Source organism: Myiozetetes cayanensis, unplaced genomic scaffold (genome assembly GCF_022539395.1).
Source record: "Myiozetetes cayanensis isolate MyiCay16 unplaced genomic scaffold, myiCay2020 scf14, whole genome shotgun sequence".
Taxonomy (NCBI): domain Eukaryota; kingdom Metazoa; phylum Chordata; class Aves; order Passeriformes; family Tyrannidae; genus Myiozetetes; species Myiozetetes cayanensis.
This window is the reverse complement of record NW_026087048.1, coordinates 12,671,584-12,697,666: the sequence shown is the minus strand read 5'-3', so window position 1 is coordinate 12,697,666 and position 26,083 is coordinate 12,671,584. Positions and strand designations below refer to the sequence as shown.

At 50.3% G+C, this 26,083-nt stretch overlaps 3 protein-coding genes across 5 annotated transcripts; 1 reads left to right on the top strand and 2 right to left on the bottom strand.

Moving 5' to 3' along the window:
* Positions 1-128: 128 nt before the first annotated feature.
* On the bottom strand, positions 129-6,166 carry PLIN1 (perilipin 1). Of its 3 annotated transcripts, XM_050309469.1 has the most exons (10): positions 6,073-6,160; positions 5,344-5,402; positions 4,513-4,711; positions 4,302-4,384; positions 3,724-3,976; positions 3,258-3,538; positions 2,584-2,733; positions 1,657-1,890; positions 912-1,199; positions 129-367 (listed from the first exon to the last, which is right to left on the bottom strand). In XM_050309469.1, the coding sequence occupies exons 2-10, from the start codon at positions 5,386-5,388 to the stop codon at positions 251-253; spliced, it is 1,650 nt and encodes a 549-aa protein (XP_050165426.1). In that variant the 5' UTR covers positions 5,389-5,402; positions 6,073-6,160; the 3' UTR covers positions 129-250. The 3 variants fall into 3 exon arrangements, with proteins under 3 accessions (XP_050165426.1, XP_050165427.1, XP_050165428.1); XM_050309470.1 differs by having other exon boundaries at positions 230-1,199; positions 5,344-6,166; XM_050309471.1 differs by lacking the exon at positions 129-367 and having other exon boundaries at positions 939-1,191; positions 5,344-6,166.
* A 3,178-nt stretch (positions 6,167-9,344) lies between these two features.
* On the bottom strand, positions 9,345-14,584 carry PEX11A (peroxisomal biogenesis factor 11 alpha). The gene is made up of 3 exons (XM_050309695.1): positions 14,475-14,584; positions 13,684-13,799; positions 9,345-12,163 (listed from the first exon to the last, which is right to left on the bottom strand). The coding sequence occupies exons 1-3, from the start codon at positions 14,528-14,530 to the stop codon at positions 11,598-11,600; spliced, it is 738 nt and encodes a 245-aa protein (XP_050165652.1). The 5' UTR covers positions 14,531-14,584; the 3' UTR covers positions 9,345-11,597.
* WDR93 (WD repeat domain 93) lies at positions 14,000-26,071 on the top strand. Its single transcript, XM_050309696.1, has 16 exons — positions 14,000-14,080; positions 15,232-15,543; positions 16,315-16,510; positions 17,151-17,215; positions 17,458-17,540; positions 18,391-18,514; positions 19,996-20,083; positions 20,667-20,844; positions 21,056-21,126; positions 21,607-21,693; positions 22,013-22,144; positions 22,623-22,839; positions 23,521-23,581; positions 24,317-24,473; positions 24,604-24,778; positions 25,840-26,071. The coding sequence occupies exons 1-16, from the start codon at positions 14,078-14,080 to the stop codon at positions 25,949-25,951; spliced, it is 2,061 nt and encodes a 686-aa protein (XP_050165653.1). The 5' UTR covers positions 14,000-14,077; the 3' UTR covers positions 25,952-26,071.
* Positions 26,072-26,083: the final 12 nt, after the last annotated feature.

Sequence of the window (26,083 nt, the reverse complement as noted above, 5' to 3'; positions counted from 1 at the left end):
GGCAGCTACCCGAGGGTGTTTCCTGCATCCACTCCCTTGGTCCTGGTTTGGGGGTTTCACCCCACTCTGTTCCCTTGGTTTGGTGTCTCATTCCCATAAAGCAGCCGAGCAGACAGGGTTGAGCGGCAGGTGGGAAGATTTATTGTTGCAGTGAATACAAAATGGTGGTGTGGGAAGCCAGGCGATCCTGTGCGAGAGGGGCTCCAGGAGCTCCATCTGTTTTCATCAGTCATTTTTCTGACCCCACCATCTATCCCACTAAAAACTGGGAGGGAGGTGCCCTGGGCTTTCCTACTCGTGAATCCTGCTGGTCAGTGGGGATCTTCAGCCCCTCCATGGAGGAGCAATCTGTGGCCAGGGATGGAGCCTGCAAGGGGAGATGGAGGCAGGAAGGATGGGGAACCAGGCTTGCTATGGTGGTTTGATGGCTTTGCTGTCCTCCCTGCTCTCTCAATGTGAAGCCCGTCTAAGTCCATGCTATCTGCTCAGTAGGAACCAGGCTAAGCCAGTGCTAGCCCTGGCTGGTTCCTTTTCCTCTTTTCTGATCTCACCACTCTTTCCATATCTCCTTTGCCTCACTGCTCCTCTCTGGTCCCACCTCCCCCTGCCTTCTCCTTCCAGCCGCAGGGCTTTTGTTTGTCTTTATTACCTCATCCTGACCTTGATGCACTCTGGAATAAGACATCCCATGGCCTGTCTACCACTTTAAGCTCCTGTCCTGGTACAGGGGTGTGTGTGGGCAGCTGGCAGGGGCCTGGGCAAAGCGTGCTGTGGGAGGATTAGAGGGGGGCTGGGATGTGCTTGTTCTCCCCACTGGCTCAGTCCTTCTTGAAGACAGGAGTGTAGAGGTTGCTGTAGTAAGCCCGGCTGTACATGGACTCGGGGCTGAAGCGGTAGGAGCCCTCACTCACCCGCCTGTTGTAGGGGGAGAAGGCGGATTTCCGTGGGAAGGGGTACTCGGGCTCGAAGGCAGGGCTGCGGTAGTAGTTGTGCCGCAGGAAGAGGGGGTCCTCGAGCCCCAGGAAGGAGAGAGGGTGATGGCCACGGTACATCCGCCAGTCACCTCTCAGCTGGGATTTCTCCTCAGCGGAGGGGGCAGCAGCCTTGGTGTCCTCCTTCTCTTCCTTCTCCTCTGTCTTCTCCGGGTCGGATTTGCTGCCCTTGGGTGCCTCCGCTTCCTTCACTGACTGCCTGCGGAGCTGAGAGGTGGGGTGAGGACCCAGCCAGGCTGTACCCACCTGCCAGCCCTGTTCTACCTGTGCCACACAGTCCCCCACCCTAAACTGGGAGAACCTCAAGATAAGCCAGTTTGCCCCCAGAGGGGCAACCCCTGAGCAGCTGTGGTGGAGAAATGATCCCAGGGGAGCAACAGGGTGGGGTAAAGGAGAGGGGACATAGTCTCAACCTGAACTTGCACCTTCCCAGATGTGTGAAGGTGACACCACTGTCCATCCTGTTGTTTCTATTGGGGAACTCACTGCCACAGCCTGGGGGATGCTTCAGGAGGAGGGTGGGACTGAGGTGTCCTCACAGCACTCCCTCTCCCCACTCTGGTAACTCCTGACTTTGCCTGGAGTTATGAGATGCTCATGGGAGGAGGCTGGGCAAAATGGGGTTTGCTGGAGAGGAACAGGACCCGGCTGGGGACAAACTCACCGGCACGAAGCTGTACAGGGTGCCCAACAGATGCTTAGGGGCACTGACGAGGGTCCCCCCAAGAGCGTCCACTGTTTCCATGGCCCTGGACAGCCTGCGGGGGGTGAAGAGGATCAACCCCTCTGCTGCATCCCAGGCCACAGCTGGGACCTTCCTCACGGTGGAGATGCTGGAGGCGCAGGCGTTTTGCAGGTTGTGAGCCACGCTGCTTACCAGCCCGGGGTCCTCCCCTGCCTGCCAAGAGAAACCAGCTCAGCTCTTGATCCTGGCCCCTTCCCCACTGGCCCCTTCGGACAGGACAGGGTGGCCCTGGGCTCCCCTTCCCAGCTCAGAGACTGAGTGCTTTCAGCTCTGCAAGAGCCACTGCAGCCCTTTGCAGCAGGGTCGCTTCTTGTCCCCGCCAGCTCCCCACCCCCTCCAGGCCCCCGGGGACCCTCTGCTCCAGGCTGTGCTTCCGCTGCAGGCAGAGGCGAAGGGCAGTGACCCCAACCTGCCGCTTCCCGTCCCCACGTCCCAGCGGAGCCGATGCCGGAGACTGTTCCCAGCCCCACCGGCTCACACCACCCCTTGCTGCTGGGTCCGTGGCGGGGGGGCTGGTTTCAGGAGTGTTCTGGGGCTCATTCGTGAGCTCTGTGCTGACACCCCACAGCTGCAAAGGAATACTGAACATACAAGCCAGGGTGACCCTGCCTGGCACAGAGGCTGCTCTCAGCCCCCAGCCTTGGGGAATCAGGGAAGAGGACTGCTGGGGCTGCTCCGCTGCCAAAGCCCCCCAGCTCATCTCCTCCAAGCTGCAGTTCAGGGTTCAGCAGGGATGGGGGCCTGGTCCACAAGGGTATGGGGCAAACAACCTCCATGCTGGCATGGTCCATGGGTAGGAGGATGTTTTGGGGCATCCCTAGCTCACTGGCCTCCTTTTCTCCATACCTTGCTGTGGTTGTTGTCTTTCTTCCCCGCCTTCTCCTGCTTCTCCTCCGGTGCCTTGCTCTGCCGCCGGCTCAGCCAGCCACCCGTGCTGCTCTGCCCATCACTGCGGGCTGGTGGCGCCGCGGGTACGCTGGGCTTGGCCAGGCTGCCCTGGAAGAGCAGCAAAAAGCCATCTCTCAGAGGGAGCTGGCAGGTCCCAGTCACTCCATCCTGCTTAGCCTGAGGATTTTACAGGGGCCTTGGGGTGCACAGGTGCAGGGAGTTCATTTGTGCACCCTGGGGGAAACTCCGAGGGCAGAGAGGAGCTCTGGGATTTTGGGACAGGCTAGGGAAAGGATTCCCACTGCAGCACAGGGTAGGAGAGGGGCCTCCTTCTCCCTATCCCCTCTGGGTCTCTGCATGGGCTCTTTGCTTTAGGAAGGATGTTATGGCAGTGCCATAAATCAACAATTATACACTGGGAGTCTGCTAAAAATAACTTGTCCCACTGATGTGGTACATGGTTGTGTGTGAACATCACGCAGGAACCAATGGCCCCACCTTGTCCTGCTGAGCAGGAGAAACATACTCTGTGCTTGGATTTGCTCCAAGCTGCCTGCAATGTCTCGTGTGAAAATCAGCCCAAAAGAGGGTATAGGGGAGCAGGAACCCAGAAGGTGGGATTTGGCACTCACCACAATGGGGATCCAGGTGACCAGCTCCTGCCCTTTGGTTTTGACACGCTGGAGACTTTGGGTGGTTTGCTGGTAAGCACGGTGGGAGACCGTGCTAACCAAGGCACCAATCCGGCCCAGGGTGTTGGGAGAACTGGGAGTGCTGGGTGCACTGGGTGTGCTGGGAGCACTGGGAGCACTGGGAGCACTGGCAGTGTTGGCAATGCTGGCAGTGCTGGCAGTGCTGGCTTGCTGCTGGGAGACCTTTGCTGTTGACTGATGTTTCTTTTTGGGCTTCTGATCTAAAAGGCAGAAAAGCACAGGCAGGAGAATTGTGGAAAGGTTACAAACTGATGGGACAACCCTCCTAGGCAGCCCTACACCAAAATCCAGGAGCTGCCTCCTGCCCCATGCACCCCACAAGTGAGGAGCCGCCAAACCAGCCATCACCAGACACCCTCAGAGGGGATTTAGGCATCAGGACTACCTGCTTCTTCATCCTCCTCTGGCAGCAGGTACTCCATCAACTTCTCCAGCCCTCCCAGGGCCGTGTCGACCCCCGCAGCTGCCATCTGGGTCACCGAGTTCTTCCTTGTGTACTTTGCTGTTGTTTCCACCGTGTTCTTGGTAGCCTCATAGCCTTCTGCTGCCAGTTCTATGATCTTATCCATGGAGCTGCCAATGGTGCTTTTGGCACTTTGGAGGGGGTAGGAGATGGTGTCCTTCAGTTCAGATGCAAGCTGCCAGCAGAGAGGTGGAGAACAGCCTGGTTGGTGAGCTTGGGGTGGCATGGGACAGCTGGAGGGACCACAGGGACCCCAGCCATAGCCATGCCAGTAAACAGCTCTGAGAGGGGCATAGCAGCTCTCTCTGGCCTGGGCTGGAAGTAGCTGGCAAGGATGGGACACAGGACATTTTTGACCTGTATCTGGGAGCCTTCACTTAGAGAGGCTGCCTTGTTTTCCACCCTGCAGCCCCTCACCGTCCAGAAACAAGACCAGAGAAGATGCGCTGTGGGCTCTGCCGTGGGACTGGGGGTCCCAGATGACCCTGCCTGTGACTTACCTTGTCAACAGGATACTGCAGGGCAGGGATCTTCTCCTCCAGGTGGTCCAAGCCCCGGCAAGCCAGGTTGTTTGCCACAGCGACTACCTTGGGCAAAAGCACAGTAAGAAAAGTACCCAGGCTGCCCAGGCACATGCTCGTACCAGCACTGTCCCACCAAGGGAGGCTCTGGTGGGCACCCCTGCTGTGCCCCCCTGGCACTGGCACTCACACTGCGGCTCCAGCTTGCGCACCACGGGCTCCATGCCCCACATGGCCAGGGCACCGGCGCCCTGCACGCCCCGCTCGTACACCTCACACACCGAGGCCATCAGCGGGTGGGCCTCCTTGGTGCTGGTGTAGGTCCGCTGGAGGCTCTCACAGGTCGAGCTCACCACTGGCAGCTGCAGGACCCTCTGCAGCACGTTCTCCTGCACAGCAGATGGGCATCAGTTAGCAACAGCCTTTCCATGAGGAATGCCCCATCACCCACACTCTGGAGGCATTTGATGTGTTCCAGTGAGCACAGGGGACCTTGGCTTGCACTGAAGAAGGCCATTTCTCAAACCCCATTGAGGGTCTCCCAGCTATGTCCTGTAAGATACAGCCATGGACAGCAGGCTGGCTGCTGCCACTGAAGGAGCAGGGACATGACAGGCAGTGTTGGAGGGGTGACAGTCCCTACTCCTCCCATCTCCCAGGCCCAACTGCCTGGGTGCTCCCTCTGGCTTTCCACCCTGGTGGAAATCTCCATGTCTGGTGGAGGTTTGGGGCTACAGTGTGGCTATGGATGAAGGACAGGCACTGCTGGCAGCTGTCACCCAGGGCTCACATCAGCTCAGCGTTAACCTTTTGGAATCTGAACTCTCTAATTTCAAGTAAAAAGGTTTATTATTTCCCTTCAATGGTGCTCTATACTATTGCAGGTAAAGACCCATACAGACACAGTGACATGTGGGACGGTGTGAGATGTGACTGCTGTTCACCTGGCAGAGTTGGTATGTGCTACCTGGCCCCCTTGGCACACTTCTGCCCTCTCCTCTCTCCCTCTTCCCGCACCCACCTTGGCACTTCCATTCTGCAGAGTCTGACTCTTCTTCACTGTCATCGTGGCGCATCCACCTGCAAAGCAAAGTTGGGAGCCGCAGACCCCACTGCGAAGGCAGGGCTGTGCTCAGGCTTCCCCCCTCAGTCCTGCATCCCTCCAGGCTGGGCTGAGACACACACGTCCCACGGGTGCAGTGGATGTCACATTGCCCAATGCTTGACTTTTTACCAGTTAAGCTGTAAAACCAATGCCTCCACCCAGCCCTCCCCTGCTAGTGTGTCCTAACACCTAAAGATGCACAAAATGAGCTGAGAAGCATCTAGTTAGCAGTAGTTACAGTATAGACAGGATAAAGGGCATTGGCAAAGCAAAGTCAGAGTAACCAGGGTGCTGACAGATGTGCATGAGAATAGACTCAGGCTGAGGAAGAGCAGAGAGAAGAGCCGTGGATAGGGATGTGGTGAGATGTCCAGCTGAGGTCAGCATCCCCTCATACATCTGCTGTTTGTAATGCCAGTGCCTGCTCCTGTGCAGCTCCAGCTTGATGCAGGGGACAAAAGCACTGCAAAACATCCCCCTCCACTGCTCCTGGTTGGTGACAGCTGAAAGCACAACTCCAGCTCCCAGCCCCAGCACAGGCTCCATTTTCTTAGCAGCAGATGAAGTTCTGGAAATCTAAAAAGAGTGAGTGATCCCTGCTTTCATCCCCCAGTCCCACTGAAGCTGTGGGCACAGGCTACTCACTGAGGGGCAGCCCGTTTCCAGGAGAGCAGGAGCAGAGGTTGGTGGCTGCACTGTTCCTTCACCCCGGTCCTCTGAGGGTGATGCTCTGTGCTCTGGCCACTACCACCACCACGAGGCCCCACCTCCCTGTTGCGTGGGTTTGGGAGCTGACAGACTGTGGTGGAAACTGGCCAAAGAGTTCCCTGAAGCCACTGTAATTGGGAACAGATGACGGCAGAAAATCCCCTTTGTCGTCTTCCCTGCCCAGCCTGTGGTACAGCTGGGATGCACGGGGATTTAACACCACTCCTTCAGGAGATGAGGAGAAGCTGCCTTTGGACTTCACCAGCTCAAAAGCAACAGATCATGAGCAGACAGGGAGAAGGTGAAGAGTCAGGCAGAGTTTCCTAAGATATTAAAACCTTCCTGCTTTTCTGTAGCCCCTGTTTTGCTCCATGGTGGACGAGGATATTATCCCCTGCTGGGAGACCTAACACAGACCAAGAATGTAGTTTCTCCCCAGGAGAGCTTATTGAGCATAAAGAGCAGAAGGCAGATGTAGGGGACACATCCATCTAGTTTGGCCAGGTCTGCAGTTTCTAAGAGGATTCATTGGTCTTGGTGAGGAGGTTTTTAGCTGAGGGTCAGGGCAGACACTGCATTAGGAAAGCTCTAGGCATTTGGACTATACAGAAATGGAGGAAAAAATCAAGTTGGAATTGATCTCTGGAGGTTACCTTACTCCACTCTTACTCAAAAGTAGGGCTACCTCTAAAGGTAGATCAGGCTGCTTAAGATCTTCAGTACTGAAAATCTCCAAGGACAAGATTCCTATCTCTCTGGGACTTACTTATGCTAACTATATTAACAGTAAACTAGCTTTTCCTTATGTCCAGATGGAATTTTCTCTCTTGCAATTGGTGCCTGCCATCTTCTACCTTTGCTCTGTGCACTTCTGAGCAGTTTGTGCTCCAGTCAGTGCTGGTACAGCATGTGCTCCATGCCTCTAAATGTCTTATCCTTTCAATAATTGATCCTCTGCTGGACTCTAGTCAAGATCTCTCCCGTGCTGGTGGGTCCAAAGTATGACACAGTTTCCCAAATGTGGGCTCACAAATGCTTCATAGAGGAACAACTGCCCTCCTTGACCTGCCAGCAACTAAAATGCTGCTCTTCCACGGCCTTGCTGAACGGGAGGCACACTGACTACTCACTCCATCATTAACAAATCCATTTGTGGTACTGACTGGAATAAGAAAAGACATCACCTGCATAGAGCTATACCAGGTCTTGGTTAGTGACTACAGAGACCAAGGATGAGCCACACTGATGAGACAAGGACAACAAAGAGGACAAGTGCCAGAGGACAAGGCAGTAACCAAGGGGGTCAGAGTGATCCAGGCAGCCTGCTAACATGGGGCTGTTGTGTGTCCTGGACCACTCGGCGTGAGGCAGGGAGACCTTGGCATGTGGCTCAGAATGCCTGCAGCTTCCCACCACCCCTGTGCAGGACACAGAGGTGTGAACCCAACCTGACTCCATGGTTCCCTGCTCTGGACTGCGCTGCTGTACATAGGGGTGGGAGACTTCCCAGGGACATGGGAAAGCCACACACGGGAGGAAAATACCCCCCTTTCTTCCCAAAGAGCCCAGAGTTTGCTTCCAGCCTGGGACTGTGCAGAGCTTGCAGGGCTGCCTTGCTGGCTGGGTACAGAGGCACATGAATGTGCTGGGCTGCCTCCAGCTCGGTGCTGGGGTGAGTCCCTGCCCTACAGACAGTGGGACAAAGGGCACCAGCCTGCTCAAAAGTTTGCTTTCTTGGCACTGAGACTTTTTCCAGCCCTGCTGGCCCGGCTCAAAGGGCAGGGGGCATACCAACCTCCTCTCTGCCTTGGCTGGAGTCAGAGTCAACTGACAACACAGCCTTTGCCTTACTAATGCCTCTGCTGATCCCCTCCCCTTCCTCTGGGGCAAAGGCTGTGCCAGCCCCAGGCTCTGCAAGGCAAAGGTACCACCCCACCGCTCCAGCTCACACCAGAAATACTTCCTGTGCCCCTGGAGGCAACATTTAGAGTTCACTGGATCTGTGGGGTGCAGGGAAGCAGTTTCACACCCTTGCCTCTGCAGTCTGCTCTGTACCATTAACACACCACAGTGAGGGGGTGAGCCAGACCCTAAAAGTCCATCAAGGCTTCTTTACACTTTGGTCTGAGAGGGGGCTGGGGAGGTAACTCCATTTCCATGCAGGATCAGCAACCCCATAACCACTGCTGACACATGCCTGTCCAGCTTCTTTTTAAGCACTGCTTTCCAGGGCAATCTATTTAGAGTTTTATTTAATTTACAGTTCAAAAATTAAGTGTGATTTAATTCTTTTCTGCAATATAATCACATTACCTCCTGCATGGATTTAGAGACAAAATTATTGCCTTTCTCCTGGCAGAAAACCTTTTAGATACTTGAAGATCTCACACCCCCTCCCCCAGTCACTCTTCCTCTACAGAACTGGTTCATTTGGTGTCCCCCTGGAATTGTTGGTGTTTAACCTTTGATTGTTCTTGCCACTCACCTGGGAATCCTTGGGAATTCCCTGAAATATCATGCCAAGCACGGTGTTGGAAGGCCTTGTCTGTAAGCAGAAGATGATCACTCTTCTGCTGACTGTTTCCATTACAAAACGTGTAAAAGGCCACTAATCCAGAAGGAAACTCTTGCTAAAACATTGCTGAATGCAACGCCTTATACATTGTTCAGGAGCTGACATTTTGGAGCTTCCAAGTTCTCTGCAGGGGATAGGAGCTAACAGTAAACTCAGTTTAATGGTTATCCTGGCTCCATCCCTTGCCATCTCTGCTGGAGATGTTACCCTTTGCTCCCTGCTCTGAACTGGCATTTGTCATCAAATTATGGCCATCCAAATGAAAGACTGTTTATAAGATGCTGAAAATGAAGGTGCAGTCTTTCCTTTCACCATAGCTGTGCCTACGCTGGGCACAAGGTTCCAACCCTCGCTGCTGGTACCCAAGGGCGGCTGATGGCAATTCCCAAAATGTCATCTTGCTTCAGGGCATTCCACAGATGCAGTTTTATCTGACAGTCATATTTTTGCAGCTGAAATGGGGACTGTAAATTAGCCAGATGAATCTGGCTGCCACTTGGCTACTGCAGAAGGACAGCTCTAGAACCCAACCATAGGCAATGTCTCTTGAACGGTATCACCATAAAATTCAGAGGTGGGAGGAATCCTCCCTCCTTCAGCATATCTTTATACCACCAAGTTACACACACAGACATGGTCTCAACACTCATTGTAGTTTATTGCTTGTGTTCAAACATCTTGTCCTTATTTCAACTGCTGTATTAGAAACAGATACAAAAAAAGGCACTAAAAGGATTTTCTCCATATGATCATGATTCTATGATTTCAGTCACATTACATTAAGGTACCTTAAATCACTGGCCTCCAGCTGGGGAGCAGAAGGCAAATATTAGTGCTTAACATCCAGTAAACAGACTCCTCTTCCTTCCTTCCAGGGGAATGATGATCAAATCTGACTAAGGGAGGGATGGGTTCCACACTGCCAGGGGATCAAAGGCAAATGGAGAATGAAACAAAAAAAATTCCATTGTTATAAAGGAGAGGAAGCCCTTGAATACAATATATCCCATGCACAATGCTCCATTATGGCCTGAACTGCCAGTATGCTCTACTTTTAATGCTATTCATTTCCATATTAAAAAGAGGAGCTGCTGCAGGCCACATCTGGTCTTCAAGAACACTTAAGTATCCTGTCCAGCAACCTCTTTCTTTTCAAACACTTCATTGGCACGCTAACACTTCATATTCAAACTGGAAGTAATTCCAAGCCCAGCCACAATGACTTAAGGTAAACTGGGGCACTGCCTTACCTGCCTACTTAATTCCATAACCTTTGCCTTTTAATAAAGGAGACCAGCACCTTTTAATTTCTATTTTCAGATAGCATCAGAAGTAATAAGAGAACACTTTGGTCCAGGTAAGAGTAAGTCTCTGTTCACATCTCCTGACAAATTAAACAAGGAGTTCTTACACCAGAAAGTAGCAGAACACATAGGTCTAACTCTGATGAAGAAAAATGTTAATTTTATCTCCTATATAATGTGCATTTTTTTCTCAGATGGTGTCCAAACTGGTACTCTGCAAAGTCAGGAGCAGCAAAGACTGCATGCCATGTTAGACAGCTGGACACAGCATTTCTCTTTTAACCTAATTATACTGCCAGGCACCATTCCCAGCGAGGTCATTGATGAACAATAATGCAGTTTCATGGCAAATATACGGCATTTTCAAATGGTAAAACCCATTCAGCCAACAAGGGAACACACAAGAAATCTTGTGGTCATGAGCAGGGAGGATAGGGAGGACTAGATAGGAAAATCTAAACCATAAATGCCCAAATTCAGTAAGAAGCTTTTCTGATATTATCATGACCAGCTCCATTCCCTTCCCTCTGGAAGCTTACACAATTAGAAACACACCCTTGCAGTCTGTCTGACTCAACTAGCTCTGAGCCAGGCTTCTCTCCTTAACTGCAGGTTCCAAACTCCTTATTATACTGGAATTTTTCATGTAAAATTAAAACTGCAAAACAAGCTCCTTATCACAATGTGATAATGGAAAATTGTTGCACTTGCAGTCACAGTGGTTTGGGAGTTAAGGTGCATGTGTAATGGGAGGTTTAGTGTTCATGAGTGGTTTCAGATTCACAGTTTTGGAAACCCAGTTCCCTACAAATCATGGCATCACCAACAATCAAATGAGCTTCTCCATGTGCTGTCCTTCACCAAAACCCTCAGCCATGGCCTGCTGGAGGAGTCAGAGTCACTGGCCAATGGTCCTTGGCTCACAGTATCAAAGGAAAAGAAGAAAGTGCTGATTTCTTGGGATGCGAGTTGGCACTCATAGACTACAGCTCCAGCACCACCCGTGCACACCACAGAGATCATCGAAGGTCAGATCATACCACTCTGCAGTTACCATCACACTGTACCCAGAACACTGCCTGCAGGAAACAGGATCCATCAGGCCAAACCCATCAAAACACTCACCCTTGACTTCAGGCCATTTTAACTGCAGCTCCTAACTTGCCTGAGCCCAGTACAGACAATCTGACTGTAGGAATCTTGGATTAGTGAATTGCAGCTTTCCAGTGTAAACATGATTAGTCATCAGTCATATACCTATGGCAGTTGCCTATGAAGCTATTTCACAACCCTGTATTAAAATAAAGGAATATTTTCTTATCTAGCAGCCATGTTCCAAGTCCTGTTTCTGCTGGTGAAATATTACTCTGCCTTTTCCTATCTCCACTCCATTAGGGAGTGTGTAATGGGACCAAACTCATCTGCAAAGGCACAGGGAAGAAAAAGGGTAGAATTCACTTATTCAAAGGACAGAATTAATCTCGAGGTTATTGTTAGACAGGTTCATTTGAAAGTGTCCCACGAAGATAAAAATCTATCAGAGGATCAAAACTGCAGCCTTGTACTATGCGGCTCCTTTTATGTCACTGTTTAAGCTTCAGATGCGGGCTTGCTAATGTGAGGATCCCCACCAGGGAGGAGAGGACACCGCAGAAACCAATCACTCCTGGGTTGGTCTTGTAGATTCCCAGTGTATCTAAGGGGCCTGAGAGATCGCAGAGGTTCTTCACCAAGTCCAGTAGCAAAGGAGGATTTCTTTTCAGGATCTGAAAGAGCAGGAGGAGAAAACCGCGCAAACCATCACATTTCACACAGTTTAGCTCCTCACTGTGTTTGTACCAGCAGGAATTCTCCTTTGCCTTTTCTTCCTGTGCAGCTTGTTCCAGCCTCCAGGAGATCTCATACCAGTCCCTGGCTAGATTCAGCAGGACTGAGTAGTAGTAGCACTTGCTGGCCCAATTACTCCACTTGGGTTTGTTGATGTCAGGCTGGAGCCCGACGCTCCTCACCCAGAGCACGGCGTCGCACATGAAGTACAGGGCACGGGTCAGGTTGGAGGCCGTGAGGCAGAAACGAGGAACCACATGTGGCAGCTCTGCAGTTTTCCTGGCTGCCACCAAGGCGTGCACCATGTTGCCCAGCCTGAACACTGCAAGAAACCCCACAAAGATTAGCATGGCCTGGCCTTATGCAGGACAGCGTGGCCTGTCACTGTCCACATGTGCTTTAAAAAACTTGGAGGGTTTTGGGTGTTTGTATGCTTAAGTACTTGCTGGCATTAGGGAGGAATGGGATGTAAACATCTCAATTCTTTGTAAACATCACTAGCCCAGGACCTACACACGTATTTTGTCAATAGGCAGGACTTGCAGCCCCTCCTGCCATGCTGTTCTCAGAGCCTGGGTGGCCTCTGGACCAGTGTCACCCTCGGCTCTGCAGGAGTCACGGTCAGCAATAAGGGGACACAAACAGAGCCTCTAATTTCAGCTGTACATTTCACTGGATTTCACCTAACTCTGTGGACATGAGATGTTGCTGCATTAATCTTATTGCAACCATGAGCTTCAGCTTTCCTAAACATTTATGAAAGCTGGTGATTCACATGCCGAGCACAAATCCCTCCCATGAATTTGTCAGAGGGACCCATAGTTCTCTGCAAACTGTGTGGAACAGTGTATTCCATTTCAAGCTACAATATATGGCAAACCTGATTTCATCTGTGGCATTTCCCTGTGAATGTTAATACAATATTATTCAAAACACTTTCTACACCCTGTTGCACTGCCACAGTGACAGATGTTGGCAGCACCTGAGCTTGGTGGAACTACCAGAGCCCTGAGTTTAGGCCTGATGTCTATCAGTGATTTGTTTAGAAGAAGCAAGAGAATTATGGCTCTCTTGATAAACCAGCTGGCCTCTCCACTAGAAACTGCCATACTCTGGAGCTAACTGGAACAATAAACAAACCCATGGCAACACATTAAATTAGAATATTTGCTTCATGCGTTGCAGCTGTTCCAGAATTGAGCAACTGGTAAGTAGGTGTAAGATCAGCCCGAAAGCAAGTGATACAACTACAGCAACAGCATAACCATCGTGGACACAGCCGTGACACAGAATGGAGTGACGCAAGCAGAGTGTGAGGAAAGCATGGAGAGTAGGTGATTTAGTAGAGTATAAATGCTAGAGAAAATGAATACGTGAAGTAGGATATACATAAAAATATATATATATAAAAAGCCATATTGAAGGATGCTCCTTCAGAGCTGATTTTATTGGGATGATGATCTTTAACTCTGAGTTGTCTCAGCCCATCAGCTGGAAGGACTGAGCACACAGTGAGCCAGCCTTGCCTTGTCACTCTGGTTTGTCCTTGAACAGAGATGACAACTCAAACTCTGCAGCAACAACTGACTGTTAACATCTATTCCTCTCGTTCTTCCAGCAATAATTCTGATTGCCCAGCTGGAGAGGAGGCTGAGGAAAAAATAAGTGTCTATTTGGCCGTACCCAGCCTGGCAAGCTACGGCAGAGACAAAGCCTGCTGACAATTTTGTAAATGCACTAAAAGAGTTTTGCTGCTAACTACAGAAAACACAAGGCCAGGAGCTGTTTTGCTGGAAGGAACAAGTAAAGAAGGTTTTATCCCTCTAGACAGTAGGTACTTACTTTTCCGGCCAGAGCTCATGCTAGATTCCAACTGCTTGAGTTTCATTACCAGCTTCTTTTTATCAGCCTTATTCTCTATTAAATAGCTAAGCAACATGCATGTGTACTGAGTGGCTCTGGAAGGGAAAAAACGAGGAGAAGAGGACACAGGTGAGACATGGACAATCATGGGATGGCAGCAGCAGGGCGGGTTTATTTCACAGAATCACAGATTTAAATTTGGAAGGGACCTCTGGAGATCACCCAGTCCAACCCCCCTGCCAGGCAGGGTCACAGAGCAGGTGACAGAGGAACGTGTCCACGTGGGTTTGGAATGCCTCCAGAGAGACTCCAGGACCTCCCTGGGCAGCTGTTCCACTGCTCTGCCACCCTCAATCGAAATAAGTTCTTCCTCATGGTGAGCTGAAACTTCTTGTGCTTTAGTTTATGGCCTTTGCTCCTCGTCCTGTCGCTGGGCACTACCGAAAAGGGTCTGACACCATCCTCTGACACCCCTTTGACATATCTATATGCATTAACGAGATCCGCCCTCAGCCTTCTCCAGACTGACCAGGCCCAGCTCCCTCAGCCTGTCCTCAGAACAGGGATGCTCTGTACCCCTCACCACCTTTGCGGCCTCCGCCGGACCCTCTCCAGCAGCTCCTTGTCTGTTGTACTGAGGAGCCCAGAATGGCAGAGCGAAGCTTCATGCCCGAGACCAAAGCCCGATCCGAGGGGCGGGATGGGCGCGGGGCCGGGGCCTGCCCGAGCCGGGGAAGGGCCTAGGGAAGGCCTCCTGTGCCCGCACTCACCGGAAGAGCTGGTCGCGGCCCTGGCAGCGGTTGGTGAAGTCCACAAACCCCTCCATGGCACGGCTGGAGCTGCCCGGGGGCCGCGGCCGCTCCGCCCTCAGCGCCCCAGCTCCGCCCCGCCGGGGGAACGCGGGGGCTGCGGGGCCGCGTTCCCGGCCGGGCCGCGGCAGCGACGCGCCGTTACCACGGCGACCGTCAACAGCGGGGCCGCGGCGGTGTCACCGCCAAAGGCTTCCCCCGCCCGGGAAGCGCCGGCGAATAACGCCGGGAGAGCTGGAGGAGCACGGCCCGGACCCTCGGCCCCCGGCCTCGCTCCGAGGTCAGGCCGAAACACCTGCTCTTCCAAGTTCTTCCAAGTTAATTGTCGTGTTTTTTTTTTTTTCTTTTTTTTTTTGTTCCCCAGGCCGAATGATTCCATTAAGTTTACAAATGTTTATTAGTTTCTAAATATTATAAATATTCACACCTATTTATAAATATTTATTTATATTTATGAAGTTTACAAACTCGTGCCGAAGTTTTTTAGGCTCCCTTTTCCCCTGCAGGCAGCCTGCAGTTTCCTGCGTGGCTGATATTCCCAGAGCAGGACAAAACCCTGGGTAACAGAAGGGATACAGGCAGGAACGAGCTGTACAGAACAGGGTTGCTATGACTGCCAATGCTGAAAGGAGCTCCCCCTTAAGAGATCATTAATCATCTTTTCCCCATTACCTCATTAAAGTAGATATTGCAGGACTCTTCACTCTTCTGCACCCAGGGTGATTCCTGCACCTGTGGTGTGCTTTGCACCTGGAAGGGCAGAGCCATGGCTGCGAATATCCGGAGGCATCCCCTGGAGATTCCCCCACCATCTGAAAAGGACTGGCCGAAGGATGACGAGGAAGATTTCTTCCTGCAGGATCCTGATCGGAAGCGCGATGTGTTGCCTCAGCCCCTCAGGATGATCAGCAAGCTGGTGATGCAGGTCTTTGAGAGCGCTATGGAAATCATTGAGAGAAGGGAGATGCTCCGAGAAGCACAAAAACGGAAGGTCCAGCCCACAAAATGCTCTCCTACAGCTGAGTTCCAGGTACAGAGCCCCCCACAGCAGAGACAGCATCAACCACCATAGCAGCTTTCCTAAAGAATATTCCTTCAGTTGATTTTACATTCTTCTGTTCGTGACCTTCCTCCGAATCCACCACCATCTCACTGGTTCCCTTTAAAAGCCTGCAGCTTCTAAGCTTGTCTGGCAGGTTCTGCTTCCCACTCATCTATCACACCTCTTTGAAAAGAGAGAAGCTGATATTAAACACTAAATTCACCTTGTGCTTCCCAGGCTGGCTCCACCCTTGTCTGCTGAGGAGAAGGTGATTAGCCAGCAGCACAGAAGTGGGCAAGCTCAACTCTATGCTGTGGTGAATACTCCAGTGGGAGTACTGTGAGCAGAAGGGCAGTGCTGCCTTCTCCATCATTATGTGGAGAATCCAGGGGGACACACTGGTGCCTGCTGGTGTTCTGTGACTGCCCAGAGGGATTCAGCACAGCTCTGTGTTAGGAGTGGGAAGGCTGAGTGCTCCTGAGCTCTCGGCCTTTAAAGCCTCTCCTATTTATGGAAAGGGGAAAGGTGGGGACAAACCTTCTCATTCCCCGCACAAAACAGAGATGAGAGCCTGCTCTCTGATGCTCCCCTGCTCTTCTCATGAAAGCACATGTCAAAATTTTTCCCTTGTGGAATAAATAATCATTTTCTGTTGGTGAAAGGCTGTGAGTATATCGTTAGTATGGCTGATGTATCCTCCTTTGGGAAGGCAGTCAGGTTTTCCTTCATGTTACACTCATATTTTCCCTCTCTTGATAGGTGACTGGAAGAGCCAATTGCCTTGCAGTGTCTGGAAAATACATCTTTGTTGGTCTGTCTGTGGGTCTGGCTGCCTTCAGCACGTGTGACTGTAAGGAAATCTGTGCTTGGGATGCAGTCAAGACAGAGATCTGTGCCCTCCATGCCTCTGATTTGGGGAACGAGAGCCATGTCCTGCTTGCAGTGGATGAAATGGGTTAGTGTGACTTGGATTTCCTTGCCCTGGCTGGGCATAACTGTGCTCTGGAGCTGAATTGGCAGCTGCATTGTGGAAGAGTGCTAAATCAGTGGGAACATTAGTGTGGCTGACAGGTTTCCTAGAAGGTCCTGCAAAGAGGGCGTTAGATACCTATCAGGTTGTAGGGTGACACTGTCCCTAGGGCCTTGTGATTAGCAGAGGGTGTGGGTTTGGTGTCCTCTCTGGAGCAGGAGAGGCAGGTGCAGAGCTGAGGGTGAAGCACATTAAATTTTAGGAACACCTTGGACTGGACAGAAAGAGCCACTGCTTGGTATGACCTCCTGCCCATGACTGTTTCTGCACCTGTGATTTCCCTGTGGGAAAGAGATTAGTTTGTTGGTTCATCTGAAACCTATCAGTTCTGGTGGGGATACTTTTCAAACTGGCTTATCCATCTCCATGCACAATCAAATGTTTGCTGGTGCTGGCGTAAGAAAGCCAGCAAAAGTTTAGTGCTGGAAACCGTGGGATATTGTTCCTTGACCCCAGGAAAAAAAATGTAGTCCTGTTCACTCTCCTGCACACGTTGTAACAGCCATACCTACCATCTGTTCACTGTTCTCCCTCTCCTCCTGCTACTTCTGTCTTTCTATTCCAGGGCTTGTCTGGCTCTTCTGCTTCCATAAGGAAAGCTTCCTGCTCATTAAAGCCCTAAATGAAGTGGTAAGTACTGAGTTAATTCCATAGACCCTGGGCACAGACTGACAAGTAATCAATCATGACGAGTACTAATTGCCATCAGGAATTTCTGCCACAGGAAGCAGCACTCCGAGAGTGCTGCCCAATATTTATTCCCCTTCTTCCAACAATCTGCCTGGCCTTCAGCTTGTTGAGAGCTGCGTAAGGCCATGGAGCTCTCTGAATCAGTGATCCTGCTTTGATGCCAGCCTGTTTTCCTTTGGCAGGGGGATATCAGCAAGAGAAGCACTTGTGTGGAGGTGGTGCTGTCCCCGGGGGGTGATTACGCAGGAGTCCTGCTGCAAGGCAAGTGCAGAAACGTGGTGTGTTGGGTGACAACTGCTGTGTTCTGTTACACAGCAGAGGGGCCAGCAGCAATGATTTTAAAATGCTGCAAGTGTTCTGGGTACACAGGGATCCTGTTATAACCCTCCCAGTCCCTCCTCCAGCTTAGAGAGCTGCTCTTACCACTCCCTGTCCTCTCCAAAAGCGTTGGTGGGGACCAGGACTGATCCCAAAAGTGAGGTGTCTGGAACTGGTCAGTGCAGTTCCCAGCTCCCAGAAGGCTCAGTGAAAAGCAATTTTCCCCTCTTCTCCAGGAGTCCCAAACTCAGTTCTTCCTCTGTTTTGCCATGGCTCACTTTTGCACTGGGAATAGGTAGACCTGAAGAATTTTCTCAGTAGACATAAGCCAGACAGCATAGAGAATTTCTAAAAACGCAACAAGAAACTCCTTGCTACAACATTCTTCTTCTTTTTCGTGGCAGTTGTCTTAGTGAATCCACTGCAGGCAGGTTTTCTGGACCCATGTTTGGTGGAATCTGCCTGGACACATGCTGAGTATAAGATATGTAGCATCCACAGAGAACTAATGTGAGACCATGTCTCACTTTCTACTTTAGTATTCAGAGGCTACAGGTCAAATTCTTGACTGAGTAGCTTCATGGAATTTCTTGGTGCGTGTGGGACCTCAAGGACTTGAGCTGGAGGCTGAGATGTCAGTCTCAGTAAAGCGTGTCAGGCCTTAGTGGGAGGAGAGGTGGGCTGCATGGAGTTCAGAGATTTTATATTAAAAAAATACAGGATAACCAAGGCTGCTTGCTTGAAAGACCTTTTCTCCTCATTTCTAATTGCTCAACATGGTTTCCCAATGCAGACAGCACAAAAGCTTGGCTGGAGATCTACCAATTGCCTAAGGATTCCTGGCTGAGGGAGATGGAAGAGAACCCAGGAGATGCAGAAGGGCTGGCTTGCAGTGAGAGGAGGCCAAGCTGCACATCTGTGGTACAAAACAGTTCCATCTCCCACTGTGCTATTTTCCCTAACACCCTTTTTCCCCCAGGTCTTTCCCTAAGCCTTGCTGCTGCAGACAGTGACAGCAAGATACAGGCTGAACAAGTCTGTTGGCCCAAGGGATGGTGTGTGTGTGTCTCTACAACTGCTACAGCTGCCCATCCCACATTTCATAAGGCCTTTGTGTTACTGGGACATGTTTACTCTTCAGAGACAGGCTTTCCAAAGAGATTCCCTTGGTCCCAGGCTTGGTGTTCCTGCTGCCCCTCCCTGAAACTGGCAGCTGATTTCCCAGCAGTATTGCCCCATTTGAGAGGGCCCTGTGTAAGGGTATTCCCACAGGGCTTCACTCTTGTGTTACTGGGGGAAGGTGATGAGGAGTGGGAATCGGGCAGGATGCCTCCACTGGGGAGTCTGGCCCTGAGCCAGGGTTTGTGTTTTAGACCACCTACATGAGGAGCCTGGGGGGGTCATGGCCTCACCCACCTGAGCAGGGCAGAGTCTCTGCCTGTGTGCACGAACCACTGTCACCTGTGGTTCTTGGGCAGAGAACTCAGGAACTGCATGGACAGTTCTGCAGGGATGGTAACTGGCCTCGGTGACTATCCCAAGCTGTTATGGGGAATTTAAAATGCTGAGTCAGGATATAACCCCCCCCCATCACTTTCACCCTGCTAGATTTCACCTCTCAACACACAGGCATGTCCTGACCAGCACTTCCAGCTAACCTGCTGTGATACCTGCCTCCTAACTGTTTCCTCTTCCTTCAGCAAAGACTTTACTGAACATTTAAGAGGGAGCTTCTTCTCAGCCCTGTCTTTAGGGCAAACATCCCCCTTAACCTAGCAGAGCCAAAAGCAAACACCCAGGCAGTCTCTCTTTGCTGATTCTATGTAAACTACCCAAGTTCCTGCCCTGTCCTTCACAGACATGGTTGATTATTTAGCCAGACCTTTTCTGTTTAGCCAGGTGTAAATGTGTGTGGGCTGGTGGTGGTGGGCACATGCCAGTACTGGTCCCCTGTTACAATATTCTGTTTCCAGACAAGCATATAAGTCACCTTTTCCAGTCCTGGGTTCTATGAAGTAAAATCTGGTTCTTGTCTTCAGCAGCACCCCTCAACCTTTAGTCCTGCTTATTTTCCTTTTTTTTTTCTTTCTTTTTTTCCCCCTCCTTTATTTTCTGAGCATTGCTGTGACTCACACAGGCCTGTGCTGCAACAAGAATAATTCAGACATGGCACAAAAACAGGAGTCTGGACAGGACATCATTTGTAATGTTGTCTCCTGTTGTTGAGAAAGTAGTGACCCTTCTGTGTTTTGGCCTGAAGAATGAGCCTAAACCCAGTATCTCCTAAGCAGTGCCAGCCAACCTTTGCATACACATTCTTTAGGAAGCATTTGATTTACATGAACAGCTGAAAACTCATCAGTGTAGTGCACAGTGAAGTTCTCAACACTTTTCTCTTGCAGGACTCTCCAGTGTCTGCAAACCAATCTGATCTAAAGCTGGATCTTCCGGTGCTGCTGCTGACAGTGAAGCCACCTGAACCTATTACAGGTCAGAACTCATTCTGTATGTGCAACCTGCAGGCTGTTTCAGGTGCCAAAGGAATCGTGGCCCTTATAAATATAGAACAGGTCAGAAAGTTTCAGTAACATGCTCCATGGTCCCTTCCTGGCTTGTCTTTCTAGTTACATGTGGTTCTGTAGTGGGAGTTGCTTCCTACTGGGCCATCTCACATGTCATCCTTGTCAGCATGAAATACTTCAGTGTGTCTCAAAGTGGGTGTCATACACCCTTGGCTTCAGTGTCATTGGAGAGGGAGGAGGTTGCTTCCTGGACCCTGACAGCACCCCTAGTTCATCACTCTGGATTTATAGGAGAATACTGAGGATGTGCAGGGAACAGACTTTCTGCTGGGAGAATGCCACAGAAAGGCAAGGTGAGCAGGGTCCTCAGAAGTCTTGCCCTCGCCCCTGCCTTCAAATACTGGAAAATGGACCAGTGATATGGAAATTCCCACAGAAGATGCAGTGTCCTGCTTCAAGATAATGCCACCCCAAAGGAGGGATTGTCAAAACGCCTCCATGGTGTCTGCTCCTTCAGGGTTGTGCCTTTTCCCTTTGTGTTCTCAATCCAGGCAGTAGTTTTGAAAGCCCTTTGGATGGCTTGAAGGAAGTGGATGATGACAGCATGCTTGGCTTGGGGTACAACCACCTGATCAAGGATTTCCAGTGGGAGCTGCAGGAAGCAATCTTCCGTAGCACGTACCGGGAGTATCTGGAGGCCGAGGGTGTGATCAAGGAGGAGATTCCCAGGTGAGGGGGGGCACCAACCAGGGTTTCAGTCCATGAGTCATCAACACAAGTCACTTATCAAGTGTAGATGGAAGACTCTGTCTTATCTTTGCCTCCTTCATCCCAAGGCTTCATGGCAGGGGGCTGCAGACATTTCAGGTCTTGTCACAGTACAGTGCTCTTATAAAAGCCTTTCTTTTACATATATTTCTTCCTTTTTTTTTTTTTTCAGACATGCTACCTTTCATTTCCTTCTGCCTAGCCAGGTCCTACAGGTGGGACCTGATATGGAAGTACAACCAGGTAATCCAAACGGTCAAAAAGCTGTTAATCCATGAAGCACATTGTTGTATGACACTGGGCTGCACTTAGAGCTCAGTGGGTCTGGCTTGGGTTCACTCTATAAACTGCACCTCCAAGGACATAAACCTGGGTAAAACTGTCAGCCCTAAGACTTGTTAGTCAGTTAGAAACATGGAGTAAAAAAAAACTTTATCTCCATAGTTTGAAAAAAAACCCTACAACTACCCTACCCCTCCAAAAGCCCCAAACCAACCTTCCCACCACCTAGAACACCCCCCCCAAAAAAAACCCCAGCAACAACAAAAAAGGAGGCACATAGGCAAGATAAAAAAGAAAGGGAGAGGTTGTCTGGTTTAGTTTCTGTGTGAGCAGAGTTTCTATGAGGGGAACCATGAGAGCTTTTTAATGGTGTTTCATTGTCTTGGATTGTTCCTTTCTTTGTCCCCAGTCTCCTTCTCTTTGTCCCCTTCTCTGTACCAGATGTTCCAGCTGGCATTGGTGTGCATTGGGATGGAAACCACAATTTCTGCTTGTACTTACTTAACCATCCACTCAACGAGCAAGTGGGTAAGAAAGTCTTGCTTTCTCTAGCAGAGCACTCTGTGGGGAGTGGGAGTGTTCTGTGGCCAGTGGCTGTCTTTCTGCCAGGTCTTCGTGATTCAGGGAAATGAGGAATGGGGAGGAGAGCTGACTCATCTCTTGTGGGTTGGGCTGGCATTTGGATTGTGGGACTGTGTTGCACAGGCTGACAGTCTTTTTAGTGAAGCCACTCTGGCAGGAGACTGTGGAACGGTGCATGTTTTATTGGGAAAATGGATGCTAGTACCATGAGAGAGAATGCTCTGAACCTTCTTACAGTTGTGTTTCTTCATGTCATTCTGTTTAGATTCTGATCTGAAACCTGATGTTGTGTGGCCATGTGCAGCCCCGATTGCATGCTCGGCTGTCAGTTCCTGCTCCAGGTACCTGGCACTGGCAGGTGAAGATGCAACAATAACTATTTGGGATAAATGCCTAGGTGAGCTTGCCCTTTGGGACTGTATACTGGCATCACTGTGGATAAATTACTCCCTTCCCTAGGAGCCTGAGGCTCTGGCTTATTGTGAACAAGTGGATGGTAGATAGTTTACAAGCAAATCTGTAAATAGTTTGGATTCAGAAATTCATCAGATGCTTGGCCAGAAGTTACCAGCACAGTATGACTGCCCTGGCTCTTGCAGAGCCATTCCCATCCATGGAACTGCAGGGGCTGGAAATGCTTCAGGGAGGACTGATGATGGTCTTGCCCTGAGACTGTGAGACACTGACAGTCACTGCTTTGCCACTGCACTCTCAGGTCATCTTTGAGACTGTTGTGGCATCACAGTTCAGGCTGCCATCGGTGCCAGTGTCATCCTACCATGATGCAGGGTTTCTCCTGGCAGAAGAGTCTTCTTCTGCCATCAAGCTTGTTCTGGTGGATAAATTGCCAGTTCCTTTTTTTCTTCCTTCCTCAGGATTCCCACTGTCTGTGACTGCCATTCTAGAGGAACGTTTCATCCGCAGTATCCACTTTCTGCGGAGTTCTGCAGCTGCCAGTGATGACACACCTTGTCCTGGTACAGGTCCTGTCTGTCCCATTGTGCAGCTTCTCGTGCTATGTACAGACAGCTCTTACTATTTGGTGAAAGCACCCAGGGCCGGGAAGTCCAGCATCACACTCCTGGCAGACAGGTGAGGTGGACTCTGGTAGACCTCACTCCAGCCAAAGAAGCCCTGGCTACAGTGGTCAGGTCTAACAGGAGCCTCAGATTTCTGTAGAGTAGAGAACTTTCTATTGCTTTTACCTAGAAGGCTCTGGCATGCTGCTGTCATTGGCAAGTGTGGTTTTGCTAGTGCTAAAATTCAGTGATTACACCAGAATTAGAGGTGTTTCTCGGCCCTTCTGTGCACCAAAACACAAGTACTTGTAGCACAGCTCCAGAGCTGATGTTGAACTATCTGTGTCTCTGTCAGGTACCCAGGGGAATTTTTTCTTCTCTTTTCTACCCTTAACAGAGTAACTTCCCCCTAAAAGTCAGAATAAACATTTCTTGCCATCTTCCTATCATTTTTATGTTCACTTATCCCCTTGGTTTGAGGAAAAGGGAAGCTGCTGCTCTGAAGACTGCGGATTCATGCCTCCGTGGCAGGCAGGAGAGATTTGTAACTACAATGTAGTTCCTAGGCAGGTTTGCACAGGGATGGGCCTCAGGGGTTCCTACCCAGAAGGAGGCAGGCTTTGTCTCTGTAGGGAAGGGGCTTGGCTGGAACTTTACACCAGCCAGTGTGCCACAAACTGCCACTGTCATTATCACAGCCTCTCACTATGTGCCAGTACATGGAACAGCAACACAAACCTGTTCTCTTTTACAGGCCTGAAGATCCAAATTGTACTGTCAGTGCAGTGGTGCCCATCCTGGCCTTCCCCAGTGCAGTGAGTATTACTGCCAGATCTCTTGAGAACTGGCTGAGAACACATGTCCAGCTGAGGTAGGATCTTGTTGCCAGTAATGACTGTAACTGGGTGCCTAGAAGGTAAAGAACAGGGCAATCAGATATGGTTCTGCCCTCACATCTTTTCCCAGCCTCCAACTATTTTTAGCATAAAGACTGCCTGCACCAGTTATAGGTCTATATGTAACTGGTAATGTCTCAAAGGGTTTCTCTTCCATTGCTCAATATGCCCTTGCACCTGTGCCCTCTAATTGACCACTGAGGTGGGAGGCACTCTAGGCCCTCTGCACATGGACAGGTCCAAGTGAAAGAGGAGAGGGTTCAGCCATGAAGCTTCAAGCACCAGGGTCAAATATGAGGGGGGCATCATGGTAAGGGAGTTACAAACACAGGTCCAGCGAGACCTTTCAAGTGGCCTCAGAAAGGGGAAGACAAGGTCTAAAAGCCACTCCCCATAGCAGTCATGCAAAAGGCTGGATCCAGTTAATTTCTAATGTGTCCTGTTGCTCTTTTCCAATCCTAACCTGCAGCAATTCAGTCCAAGTTCCCTGCATGACCTGCTCTTGAAGTGCTGTGGCCATATGATTATGGGTCAGGCAAAGAAAACAGCATCGTAGATGTAGATGCAAAGTTCTGAATGTCATTTCATGTCCTTTCCAGGAAATGTTTTTCACTTCTTTTACATCTATTTCCAAGCGTCAATTTGCTGTTTCAGGTCCTGATCTTCTCCTGGGATGGCACAGTGTCCCTGATAAACACCGACACATCACAGACTGTTTACTGCTTCAGGACTCCACCTTCTCATGCTGTAGCATCCCCCTGGCAGCCAGTGTTCACAGTGGATAGTGTAAATTCCTACTTGCTGCTTCGAGGTGGGTATCTATGACCTTGAAGTGGTCATAGATACACGATCACTGGGTGCATTCAGCTGTGCCCTGATCCTTGATAGTTCTTATTGGATGACTTCTGATGCAGCAGCTCACTGTGCTCATTTCTGTCTAGGAGATAAGCAGCAGCAGGACAGTGAATTGGCACAGAGAAAAGCCAGTCACAGCACCATCTTTCTTTTTGATTTCAACCCACTGAAGGAGGCTTTCCCAAAGGAATCAAATTTGCCTCTCAAATCCTTGCAGAGCCTGCCATGGTTTGAGAGATGTAACGTTTTCTTACGTGATAGGTAAGTTTCTCCTTCTACCTGAGAGGTAAGTGCACCTGCATTATTGCAAAAGCTCTAGTCTTGCTGAGGTTTGTGCCAGGTCTCACCCTGGATCTTCTGGGTCGTTCTGTGTGCTGTGACAGATTTGTGTCTGGGTGAAGTTGATGTTCAGGAAGCTGGATTCCTGACAGCCTCCCAGAACCTTTCCTCTTCTCCCTTCTGTCCTTCCTAGAATAGCTTCAGCTATTCAGGATGCCTGGGACAGGCTTGTCGTTCCAGGTGGAGAGAGCTTGCTAGTTCTAATGTGCTTTTCTGCAACACAGATTGTGCAAGCTTGTTAGGGAATATGATCCTCAAGTGTCTGCATCTTCCTTTTGATCACACAGCCAGGCAAAGCTGGGATCTCTTTATACCTCTCTCCTCCCCTCCATTCCCGGGTTTATTTGATGTTTAAGTAGGTTTGTGCTGGAGGTTCTTCGGTTTGAGACCACCGTCACTCTCGGGCCGAGGTCGCAGTTTAGCTGATGCATTGCATTGATGTCGTCACGAGATGGCACTGTGACATCTCTTTTTGGGGTCGTTTGCCTTGAATCACTTTGGGAACTTGGAGCCAGATCCGTGTCAATAATTTTTATCTTCTTTTCACTGTGCCTTAATTCTCCAATTTGAAACGTATCGGGTGGGTGCACGTATGACCTTACAGCACACATAACCTGGCAGCCTTCCCTAATTCCTTGTCTCCAGGGTGAATCCTGTGGTGGTTTCTGGCTAATTAGTGCAGAAAAATTACTCGAATGTTGCCAGCCACCAGAGCTGAAGCCAGAGCAGTGCAAATACAGCTGCAGTGAGACCTCTGTACCTACAGAGGTTACAGGCAACTAGTAATTCAGAGGTCACTGCTGTCAAGAGCAGTAAACTTCAGCGTTGATTGTTGTGAGGGAATCACTGAGGATTTTTGGACACAAGAAGTAGAACTGCTTAATTTGTAGTGAGCCCCAGGCACCCCTGGGGGAGCTGTCTGAGCACCGGGGGAATGTCAGGGATTGTTTTCGTTTTAACCACCCTTTTCTCCCCCTCATTAGGCAGCAGAGCCCACTGGGACTGGAGGAGCCCAAGTACTGGAGTCGGCTGAAGACGCGAGCAGCTGCCATGGACAAGGAGAAACAGAAAGTGAAGGGACAGAAGAAGCAGTAGCCAGCCTTTCATTCCGAGGGCCAGGCTCTGCTCTGTCACAGTCCTGTAGACCCACAATCCAGAGCTGAAGTTTTGACAGATACTCTATTCAAATCATCACTCTCCCAGAGACCTGGAGCATCAGAGCAATAT